Source organism: Schistocerca americana, chromosome 11, assembly GCF_021461395.2.
Source record: "Schistocerca americana isolate TAMUIC-IGC-003095 chromosome 11, iqSchAmer2.1, whole genome shotgun sequence".
Classification (NCBI taxonomy): Eukaryota; Metazoa; Arthropoda; class Insecta; order Orthoptera; family Acrididae; genus Schistocerca; species Schistocerca americana.
Genome location: NC_060129.1, coordinates 20,652,145 through 20,664,563, shown reverse-complemented (window position 1 = coordinate 20,664,563; position 12,419 = coordinate 20,652,145). Strand labels below are relative to the sequence as shown.

The 12,419-nt window shown below is 42.5% G+C and overlaps 1 protein-coding gene across 1 annotated transcript in view; it reads right to left on the bottom strand.

Moving 5' to 3' along the window:
- The window catches only part of LOC124553955 (ankyrin-3-like), a 98,262-nt gene extending 87,742 nt beyond the window's left edge, over positions 1-10,520 (bottom strand). Inside the window, exon 1 of the mRNA XM_047127968.1 lies at positions 10,371-10,520. Within this exon, the coding sequence (XP_046983924.1) occupies positions 10,371-10,520 (150 nt within the window). The remainder of the gene's footprint in view (positions 1-10,370) is intronic.
- Between the last annotated feature and the right edge of the window lie 1,899 nt (positions 10,521-12,419).

Here is a 12,419-nt window from a genome sequence, read left to right as displayed (position 1 = left end):
AGAGGAGAGACATTTTTAATTGAAAGTCGCTGGCCCGGTTTCGGTCTGTGTTGTTTACAAGTACAATAGAAAGTGCAGACCACCGTCTTCTTGAATTTCCTGCTCACTGTGATTACCCGCAAAAATTAAGCCAGAATGTGCCTCGTTTCCGTCACATACCACTGCAAATCGTTGTAAAGTTACGTCATCGTTTGGCACAAATCTCTCCTGTAATTGGGATTATGCGCTCAAATAACTTATTTCTGTGCTGTAGGAAACCTGATTTTTTCTGTTTTCGTTATTGGCATTTCGATGTTCATTTTTATTTCAAAGAATTTCGTGCTTAATATCCCGTAGGCCTTCAAGCTCGAGAAATAGATAAATATGAAACAAAACATGAAACGCCTGTGCAATTCCTTAAGGTCAGTTTTGGATACAGAATAAGGTAATACTTTAGTTTCCTTTTCTTTTTTTTTATAATACATGACAAACAAATGACAATGGTTTATTCTATGACTACTACTGTAGTCATCTATTTGTTGCTTACTTAATTGGGTTACATTGTTTCTCATGTACCTAAATGTCACTATGTGATATATGATGGTTATGATGATCGATAGAGAGATTTACTGATTTTTCATACTTGTTTACATTTATAATGACATTTGCCTTTTACATAAATGCTCTGTTAAATTGTGCTTGGTCTAGTTTAAGTTGAGTATTAGGTCTTGCCCGTAACAGGGTTTGATAAAATGTTCACAGTGAGGTTAAGCTTTTTTTGTGCTGCCACTGGGCGGGAATAATTCTCTTTTTTCATTTCCAGGGATTTAATTATATGATGGTTATGTAGTGGCAGCTATTAAGGTCAAGAACTTTGGCGATACATACTCGTATACACTTGTTCCTCAGTTTCTGTGAACTCTCAGTAATAATTTCTGCTTTCATGTTAACGTGTTATGCACTAAATACCAGACAAAAAAAAAAATCTTAAAATTCCACCAATTTTTAAAGGTACTCTATCTTCTGGACAGTGTAAAGTATTCTCTTCACAGCCGCGCCGGATTAGCCTAGCGGTCTAAGGCGCTGCAGTCATGGACTGTGCGCCTGGTCTCGGCAGAGGTTCGAGTCCTCCCTCTGGCATGGGTGTGTGCGTTTGTCCTTCGGGTAATTTAGGTTAAGTAGTGTGTAAGGTTAGTGACTGATGAACTTAGCATTTAAATCCCATAAGATTTCGCACACATTTGGACATTTGTTTTTCTCTTCACAGTACGTGCCCTGATAGTTTTATGTTTGTTGTGTGGGTCCTAATTAGTTTTGATTAATGTTAATTCCCACTCTTAAAATAGAAATTGCTTAATATGCTTATTCATTGGTATTGACAAAGTGTATTTATTTGTCTTACAATTACGAATCTCATTATGATCATCCGAGTGTTTGAGATATTGTACCTTTTGAGCAGCTCACTTTAGAATTCACTTTAGAATATCATATTACCTAAGCCAGCTACTGCAAAGGCCAGGAAATTATTTTATTATGCACATATGTTTTTACATTTCTGTTATTGCAAAGTGAAGTGAACTGTGTCTGATCAAAAACAGTTACACTTTAAATATAAGTTACTTACAGGACCTATTCATCAATGTCTCATATGTCTTTTCGAAAGTGTGAATGATAAACAACTCTAGATGTCAGTCGAAACAGTGATTCCTTAAAGTTAATTTTTATCTTTTCGTTTCTCATTAAGTTTCACCTTCCGTGCCCAGTTGTTGTAGCGAGGAACATATGCCGCTACGTGAGTATTGTTTTGGTGTATCAAAGCTGAAGGGCAGCACTGAGACCTTACAAAGTTACAGCATAGGCCAGTATTTATTCAAGAACTAAACAGAATGGGTAGGGAGAACGCCTCTCATACCTACCTGCACATACTTGTGAGTTCTTCGTTTGTAATTTGATTCAGCTAAAGGGAAGATGTCTTACGCCAAGGGTTTTCAGATTAGCTAGTACCACAAGCCACAGACTCCTCACTGTGACTATGTAAGGGTCGCAGCCAGGGAAGGAAATTCGGTGTCATTTTATTTGTTTTTTATGGTTTTCTTATTATAATACATGTTCAGTGGGCTAATGATTAGGGTGAAGAAGCTCACTGACACAAAACATGTACTGTAGAATACCCAACCCACTGACGACTAAACAATGTTGTTCGCCACAGACCCACGTGCAGCTCTTGTTACTGGAACTGCTCTGTTGTGGAAGTGTGCCACTTCGGAAATAATTTCCAGTAAAATAAGTTATTATTTCGAATATGGATCCCTCTGCCGCAGTTCCAGCTAGAATGGGGTGACTCAAAAGTTGCTTAAGGGCTGAGCCACTCCTTTCCAGGCAAGAGTGAAAGGTAGGTAAAAAGTTTACTAGAGTGTACAGTGAGCGGCGTGCCACCATCATATGAACTGTGAGAGCTGTGGTTTGTCCATCCCTGGTTTAGGCCATCTGCAACAGCCGCTTTCGTCTTTGTCTCTGTTATAGAGCAGAAGGCACAGCCTTGATGTTCATGAGATGGAGAACACCTTATGGAGTGTCCCAATGTAACCTATATTAGTGCTATAATCACAGACTATAGTGATAACTCTCAACTGCCAATGACACAGAATTCTTTGATTGTAATTATGTCTCAGTGAACCTCGTTATAAACAATAGTTCTGTTCGACCCTCAAGCCACTTGGCATGCTTTACATTGCAGAAACTCGTATGAACACAGGTGACAGCATTTCATGCTGAAGTTTGATGAGTTTTTCCTAAGGATACAATGTTTCATTGTTGGTATCACAATGCTGAAAGTCCGCTACTGTAGTGTCTCTTTCACAAATGATACATATTTCTTCTCCAGAAGTTATTATTTTAGACGAAGCTTTAATTCTGTCTGAAGAGAAAACGGTTACAGGTAGCTATGTAAAAAGCTAATGGATGTTTAACAATTTGCGTTATAACAATATCTGTTGAAAATCAACTGATCAGATGCTACAAAAAGAAGCTTAACTTAAATAACCGCTACAGTGGGATACTCATATACCCTGATCATATATTTTTACATGAAATGACTATATCAGATAGCTCTCTCATGTGCCATGAACTGTAACCAAAGACATAACACAACATAGACGTGCACCTTCACTGCTCGACCTCGCATAAATTTATACAAATAATAAATGCGTGGCCTATGTATGTAGCCTATGCGGTGCACAGCATTATCTTAGCCCTTACAAACGAAACACAATTAATTAATTGAATAATTAATTTAACCTTGTTAAATGGGCAACTACCTCATAAATATCAATAACAGGAGAATTTTAATAACAGGAACAACATTTATACACAAAACGTAAATGAGTAACATGCACCAGAAATTAATTTTCTATTTTTATATTCTAATTAGGAGCTGTGTTTTAACTTTAAGTGACACTTGTATCATCTCCCGGCAAACTTAATTCAATCAAGTAATTCCAAACAAAGCGAACTGCAGTTTTGCAAAGGACACAATGTCCGAGGGTAAGTCAAAATGATCCAAATCTTCCTAAAAAAAAAAAAATAATTAGAAAAAGTATCTGAATGGTGCGAAAACTGTCAGTTGACCCCTAAAAAACGAAATGTGTGAGGTCGTCCACATGAGTACTGAAAGGAATTTATTAAACTTCGGTTACACGATAAATTAGTCAAATTTAAAGGCCGTAAATTCAACTAAACACCTAGGAATTACAGCTACGAACAACTTAAATTGGAAGGAACACATAGAAAATTTTGTAGGAAAGGCTAACTAGAGACTGCGTTTTATTGGCAGGACACTTAGAATATGTAACAGATCTACTAAGGAGACTGCCTACACTACGCTTGTCTGTCCTCTTTTAGAAAATAGCTGCGCAGTGTGGGATCCTTACCAGGTAGGACTGACAAAGTACATCGAAAAATGTCAAAGAAGGGCAGCACGTTTTGTATTATCGCGAAATACGGAAGAGAGTGTCACTGAAATGATACAGGATTTGGCCTGGACACCATAAAAAGAAAGGCGTTTTTCGTTGCAATGGAATCTTCTCACGAAATTCCAATCACCAACTCACTCCTCCGGATGAGAAAATATTTTGTTGACACCGACCTACATGGGAAGAAACGATCAACACGATAAAATAAGGGAAATCAGAGCTCGTACGGAAAGATATAGGTGTTAGTTCTTTCAAAGCTCTATATGAGACTGGAATAACAGAAAATTGTGAAGGTGGTTCGATGAACCCTCTGCCAGGCACTTAAATGTGGTTTGCAGAGTATCCATGTAGATGTAGATGTAGATGTCGACTCTGCAGTACGCTAGCGGAGGATGGAAGCCTTTCCTTATTTGCAACTATAGAAGAGTCTAGAGTACGTGCTTTAAGCGTTTAAGTCCTCAGCCATTCCCATTCACGTACTAAATGACTCAGCCTAGACCACGAGCCTGTGACACCCAGAGCAACATCCCAGAGTGCAGTATGGGGTCTGCTGTTCGACCACGACACAGGGCAGCCTGCCATGAGTCACAAGGGAGGCGCCAGAGATGTGACTGACAGCAGCATTTGTGTGATGTCATGCTCAGCCGCACTCTCTGCGCATTCAGCAATGATGGACGTCTATTTTTTTACATGAGAAGCAACTGGAGGCCTCCACCAAGCTGTTGCTGATGTACTACGGCCGAGGGCCAGAAAAAAGAAATTAACTGAAAAAATCTACTGTCATACTGATGTCTCATTTCACTCTTCATGGGAGACAATCTTAAGGGTCATTAAGCACTGGTGTCAGAACACTGATGTCACCTTCTCAGGCAATGTATGAACCTGCAATATTTTGTATAGTGATTCAAAAAAAATGAAGAAGAAGTTTGATGTTCATGCATTTTGTAAAGTAGATATTACTGCAAGTGTAAGACACCAAGGATGTGCAGGACTTTGTGGGAAACTTTCGAAATCTGGCTCAGATGGAAGGTTGGCCTGATCAGGAATGATAGAGTGTTGCAAAACTGAGACTAACAGGGGAAGCAAAATCTTATGTAGGGTATACAGAAGCACTTAAGGCAGCCACAACATTCGAAGGATTTCAATAAGGGTCAGTTCAAAGATATACGAAACGAAATAGTGCCAGACACTATAGAGAACAATTAGGGCTGGCAATTAAGAAGAATATGCAAATTGTGGAACAATTTGCATATGGGATACGAAAAATTAATGGATGTACCTATGAACTGGGACAGGATGCTGCACTTAATGAAATTGTTTTCCAAGAAACTGAGCAGACGGCGCTCGACACTTTTTCACGAAAGTTGCATGCAGATATATCAAGACATGTGTAGACAGGAGTAAGACGGATTTGTTCACAGCAGTTCAGTTAGCTATAGAATGTGAAGAGATAGATTTGGTGATTGGAATGCTTGGTAAACGGACAGTGTTGGCAGCAAATATGAAATGTTTCAGGTGTGGACAAATGGGGCATGTAAGGAGGCAATGTTGCCAGCCTCCAGATGATGTGAATAAAGTAAGAGAAAGTAATAGTTTTAGAAGTAGAAAACGAGGCAGCATGCAACACCTCGGTTCAGTTTACAGTGACAAAAGCCATAGAAAGAATAATTTAAAATTAAGAATAGAGTTTCTATAGGGGAAAATAGTGTAGAATCATAGTTCGGTAATTGCAGATGAAAATTATAGTGTATCAGCAAGTAGTTTAACGTCTAAGTACAGCAAAGCCATGGACGCTCCGTCATGGAGAAGGCAGTGACGTTAAATCCTTGTGATGCAAAACCTATAAAAAGGCCTGATCGTCATTATTGCCGCCTTTTTTTCCCTTGATTGTTTCGTTAATGGATGGGGAACCCGTGTCAGTCAGCGGGACAATAAATAGATTGGACTTTATTGTGTTAAGATTCACGATAAACTGTTAGAATATTATGGAGATTAAAAGTGTTGTAGTGTACGATCTCTGACTGTTGGTAGCAACAGAGTATTAAGGGGATTTTAGGACTTCAGTGCCAGATTGGAACTTTCCGGACATATAGACGACAGAAACAAATTATCTGCTGATACGAGTGAATTCAGAGGTACCATTATTCAGATATTAACGTGTGGACGTTTGAAAGTGTCGTGTGCCGTTAATTGCGAATCTGGACGCAGAGCGCGTGCATATCGGCATTTACGGACTATTTAGATTCCTCCAGGCTAGGAACCTTTTAAATAGGTCATCATCCATCACCATCTTAATCCTTGAATATAGAGTGAAAGTGAAATACAAGAGTGTTGTACTTATTTCATTTACCTAGTACTAATCAGTGAAGGTTTTGCGGAACCAAAGCTATTCAGCAGTAAGTCAGCACCATCTACCGGAAAGCGTAAGCATTAACTGACACGCTAACTGAAGTGAACGTTTACGTGTTTTACAGACTGCTTAATATGAACTTTTGTGACTCTTTGATGTCCCCACTCCCTCCGAAAGGTGGCGCAGGCTGTCTTAATCATAAAAGGGGAGAGTTTTAGCCAGGCAAATTACTAAGTAAAAGCGATATTTACAAGACTCGCAGTAATAGCGAAACACAAGGCCCACGCCTCATCGAAGAGTCTTCGCTGTCACGTCGGGAAGTAAAGCCGGAAAACCTACCAGCGATACGTATCTACGAGCAGACGTCGCGGTGGAGTACCTAAAAAGGGAAACACAAGAGAGTTGGGGATGCTTCAAGGCATAGCCCCAAGCGCACCTACGATGCATCCCAGTAAGATTGAATGCTACGAAATCGTATGCAGAGGGGTAATAGTAGGAAAGACAGGTCGCAGGATATATTGTTGGACACAGGGGCTCATGTGTTGGTCGCCAGTAGTGATCTGGTGAAATGTAAGCGACACAGTACAGACTGAGTGGAATTGGCGTGAAAAGAAGTGACACTATTAGAATCGGTGGACACAGACTTCTGCCTAGATACAGTATAGTTTAAGCAATGTCTAGATACTGTGCCACACATGAGTGAGGGCTATGACAGGATTCTTGGATTAGATTTCTTATTTCAGCATCGCGCCATACCCGATCTCCAGCTACATAGGGTGGAACTTGATCGAAAAAATTTTCAGTTACATGAAGTCATTGTCAGCGTAGCGATGTCACGACAGAATTCTGTCATGAAAGACAAACCGACTAAACCACAGACGATCACACTGAAGCTTGATTAAGACGATTGTTTACCTAATGGTACTGCGAAACCGCTTTGGTTGATTACTGAAACTAGCTTGCCAGTAGGACTTTTGTGTGTGGTGCAACTGTTAGAAGAGAATGAAGTATTAGGTCAGGTGTGGTGCTTAGTCAAAAGAGGTATTGTACGCACTCAAGAAATAAAGCGTGAAGAGAAGAACCTGTTTCTACAGATAATTTCAGCGCATAGGACATAGGATTAACAAAGGGGTTGCTAATCGCTAACATGGATGTCCTGAAGCAAGAAGAATGGGACACGAGGGGTGTCTTCCACGTCGTGCACCACTGAAACTGCACTATGAGAAAAAGTGAAGCACCTAGAGAGCAGCTATGCAGAATGAATGGAAAAATTTCTTTTGGAATTTAAGGCTTTATTTTTTTCAAAAGAGTCATTAGCACTTACGCATATTACACAGCACTGCATACAAATGGGAAATAAATCACCATTCTAGTGAAAATCATTCAGGATAATAGCTGCTTGCAGCCAATTTTGGAGGAATTTATCGACCAACAGCTGAAAGATGGAATAATTGAAGAAACTAATAGTCCATGGGGTCATGAATAGTTGTCATGTCAAAAAAGTCATTGAATGGGTCGCAGAAATACAGGTTTTCCTTTGATTACAGACACCTAAATGCGAAAACCATAATGGACGCCTACCCTTTACCAAGCATTTAAGAAATCTTTGATCATTTAGCGTAATGAAAATTTCTTCAACAATGTATTTGAAGAGTGATTATCACCAGGTATAGGCTTCATCCAAGGATCGACACAAATCAGCATATTCAGCATAGTGTGGACAATACGAATTGAGACAAATGCCATACAGATTAAAAAATGCGCCTGCAACATTTCAGGGATTGTTGGACAGAGCACTCAGAGGTTTCAAACCATGGCGGTGCTTAGTGTATCTTGATGACACAATCGTGTGTGGGAGTAATATGGAACAGCATATTCAGCAACTAAGGGAAGTATTCCTAAGGTTAAATGCAGCGTACTTAACATTGGGTACAGCAATGTGCAATTTTGTGCTTGAATAGCTGGCATACTTAGGTCACATCATAAATAAAAATGAGTTTCAGACATACCCAACATTAATTACGACTGTATGTGAATTTCCTGCACCAGAATCTGTAAAGGAGCTGCAGTCGTTCTTGCGACTAGCGAACTATTATCGGTGGTTCATAAAAGGATTTGTGGATACTACCATACCATTGACAGAGTTAAATTGTTAAAAATGGTAACTAAATTTATGTGGTAGGAAGAGTGCCAGTGAACTTTGAAGGAGATAAAAGAAGCTGTAACAACGAATCCGAAGTTGATATTTCCGGATTTTAATAGAAAGTTTCTTTTATCATGTGATGCATGAAACCATACACTAAACAGTGTGGTGTCACAAGAGGTGGAAGGCGTAGAACATCTGGTAGCCTATGAATCAGGGCAACTAAATTCTGTGCAAAGAAATTATTCCACAAAGTAGAAAGAGATGTTAAGCCTTACTTAAGGAACAACATATTTCAAATGTTATCTGTACCATAAAAAGTTTCCAGTAATAACTGATAATGCGGCATTAAAATGGTTGAAATGGTTGTTGGAATTAAAGGATATTTCCAGTAGATTTTCACAATGGGCAGTAAGACTAAGTGAATTTGATTTTGAAGTTGTGCATAAATGTGGGAAGAACCACAGAAATGTAGAAAAGTAGCAGTATTTCATGTTGGGGGTCATAATCATAAGGATGGGAATCTGCACAAAAAGCGAATGAAGAATTAAGCAGTATTTTAAGCAATCATAGTTTTGTATGGAGGATGGGTTGCTATGCAGAGAAACCAACTTGGGGCTGCATGAGAAGCTGAGGAACAGAGTGCTACAAGAAGCTCATAATCACATATTAGCAGGACATGGAGGTTGCAAATCTACCAACAGAAGAGTAGTGGAGAAGTATTGATGGAGGAACAGGCAAATAGAAGCAAACCAGTACGCACGGAATTGCATACAGGGCACACAGAGAGCGGATTTGTGTCCAATGAGAGTACCATTGCAGGGGTTACCTGAAGCATTAGCACTATTCGTATTTCTGGAGATTGATGTTTTAGGTCCCTTCAATAAAACACCATCAGAGGATAAGTACGTACTCACAATCATACATCATTTTTCACGATACTTAGAAATGTTCACAATGCCAAACTAGCAGGCAGAAACAGTGGCACAAACTCTTTTGAATAATGGGATATTGAATTTTGGATTGCCTGAAACAATAACAACAGACCAGGGAGCGAACTCCATGTCAGACCTATTCAAGGATTTGTGTAAGTTACTGAATGTGAAGAAGTTAAGAATGAGCTCTCTCCATCAACAAGCCAATGGAAGTGAAACAATGCACAGGATGATTAGGAAGATGCCTGGATTCTACACTGACTCACATGAAACCAGCTAGGATTCCTATTTGAAGTACATCGTCTCCACCTACAACTTAAAGCAGCATACAAATCCAGGATTATGGTTATATGAAATAGCATATGGTCGTAAAACTACATCACCATTTTACATACTGGAAGTGAAAAAAGGAAGTCTAGAGTGTCTGTTAAGAAATTTGTCAGAGCGATTAGGGAAATTTGGAATACAGTACAGAGGGCAAATACACGAGCACTGGAAAACCAGGAAGAAGCTGTGGACCATACAGGAAGAATACCACAGTATAAGGTTGATCAGTGGGTGATGCTGTCAACTTCGTATACGCCAAAGGGAAAGATAAAGAAGTTTTTTTGCAAAGTATCAGGGGCTGCACGAAGTGCTACATACTACCTCTTGGAAATCGGGTTTTCTGCCGGATATCAGCGTCTTCCAAACACAATACTTCGATGTCATTACTTGACATCTTCATCAGGTGTTCCCTGAGACTGGCTGCTTGCTGGACCGGGTCGCATATTTATGCCTGCCCGGTGCCTGGTGTTCTGTTTGCCGTTCCCTAGTCAGTCCGCGCCTGCGAGTCGTGCTATCCTGCCGCTCTAGGTGTTCCCTATTCCGTCCGCGCCCCCTCTAGCCGCCTCCAACTGCGGTCGTGGCCTCCTGGTGTTGCCTTTTCGGTACGCGCCCGTGAGTGGCGCTCCCCTGCCACTTTGGACGTTCTCTATTCCGTCCGCGCCCGCTCTGGCCGTCTCTATCTGCGGTGGTGGCCTCCTGGTGTTCCCTTTTCGGTCCGCGCCCGTGAGTGGCGCTCCCCTGCCGCTCTGGACGCCGCCGTGCACCTCCAGTCTGCGCTGAGCCGCCCGCCGTAGCGAGAGGACGCTCTGGCTCATCGCAGCTGCTATTGTATCGCTCGCGCTATTGTTCTCGCGCGTCTTTGTCTGCTCGCCTTTATTAATGTGCGTTGGTCAACGGCGTTTGCATGGCAGAAGCAAAGGCATGTCTCTCCTGCTGACCACTCGCAAGCGAGTTTGTTAGCGGCAGAATTGTCATGTAAACTGCTACCGGCTGTGGCACAAATCGATTCAGGAATCGATTTGCGTCATGCCTAGGGAACGTTAGGGCACGCCGTGATCCAGGACCCCCTTCACGTGGCACCAGTCCGCGATCACTAGAGTTAGAAACCTCCTTCTATTCTCTCTCTATTACAGGTGCCTCATGGACCCGAAAAATAGCGGCCTAACCGCCATGGAGGATTCTGTCCCAACAGAGCGCGCTCTGACGGCGGTAACATCTGCCACACAAACCGCCTCTGGCGAGACTACGTCCTTAGTCGAAACTTCTTGCGCCCCCCCCAGGCTACCGCCCCCTCTCTGACATCGAACTGTTTGCGATTATGAATCGCCTGACAAAAGCAACCACAGTTCCAGAACGAGAGGCCGCAGAAAAAGCGTACGAAATGTTCGTGCGCTACGAGCAAGCCGCCGTCAAGGCACAACAGCCGCAAACCGAGTCGCCCATGTTGCCGAGTGAACTGCTGCGCTCGGCCACAGAAGAGGAGTTTGTTCCGCCGGGAGTCCTGCCGGGTGTAGCAACTCAAGATGGTGTTGCGTCACCAGACCTGGCTACCCAAGAAGCCGGTGCGCCGCTGATCGCCCCAACGGACAATTCCAATCAAGAAGCCGCTAGTGCGCCAGTTCTCGCCGCGCAGGGACTGACTGACAGTGACTACCCAAACCCAACAGGGCCCTCAACAACTCCCGTTTCTCTGGAAATTCCGGAAGCCAACCTGGAGACGCTTCTATCGACAGAAGTGCCAATGGAAGTGCAACAGGCATCACGTAAATGGCTGGCCACCTCCGACTCCAACGAACAAACAACAGACGCCCCCACGGCACCTCCAGCAGTCGAGGAAGACGGTTTTACCGTACCGAACTGGCGGCACACCACCAAGCCCAAAAGGCTTGAAAATGTGCTTCCTCCACCTCCAGCCATGTCAAATCGATTCGCAGTGGCAACTGAAGAGGTCATGGAAGCGGAACCCGCCCCCCCCCCCCCCCCCAGCGCATAAACAAACACGCCCGCCACCGGTAGTCATGAAGTGGTACAACGACTACATGAACTTCCGCTGCATGATTATGGAATTAGCGGATATAAAGTTGTTCAAAGTTACCAGGAATGACCTCTATAAGGTCTTCCCATCATCCATAGACGGGCACAAAAAGCTCATGGAATTTGTTATGGATCAGCGACTCCACTGTTACACCCACAACACCGAGTCCCTGAAGCAACTAAAGGTGGTTATACGTCACCTACCAATCAAGACGGACCCCGCCCACTTTAAACACGAACTCGCGGAGTCGGGTTATACCGCACGCATGGTAGAACTTATGACATCGCCTCGAATACACAAAAAGATGCCGCTGTTCCTCGTCGTCCTAGTGGACAACGAGGACAACAGAAAAAATCTTCCAACTCGATAAAATTGCGGACATCGACGTTTCAGTCGAACTGCTCAAGGCCAAGGGCAAGAGACCTCAATGCTACTCTTGCCAAGGCCTAGACCATGTTGCACACAACTGCACCATGCCCGCATGATGCATGAAGTGTGCAGGTGCACATCAAAGCTGTGAATGTGCAAATAAGCGTGACAAACAATCCAAATGCTGCAACTGCAGTGAGCTCCACGTTGCCAGCTACAGGGGCTGTAGCGCATTCAAATCCCGCAGACGTGGCAAGGCTGCCAAGATAGTGCAGCCTGGAGTTAGTTTTGCGTCCATTGCCAGGGGACG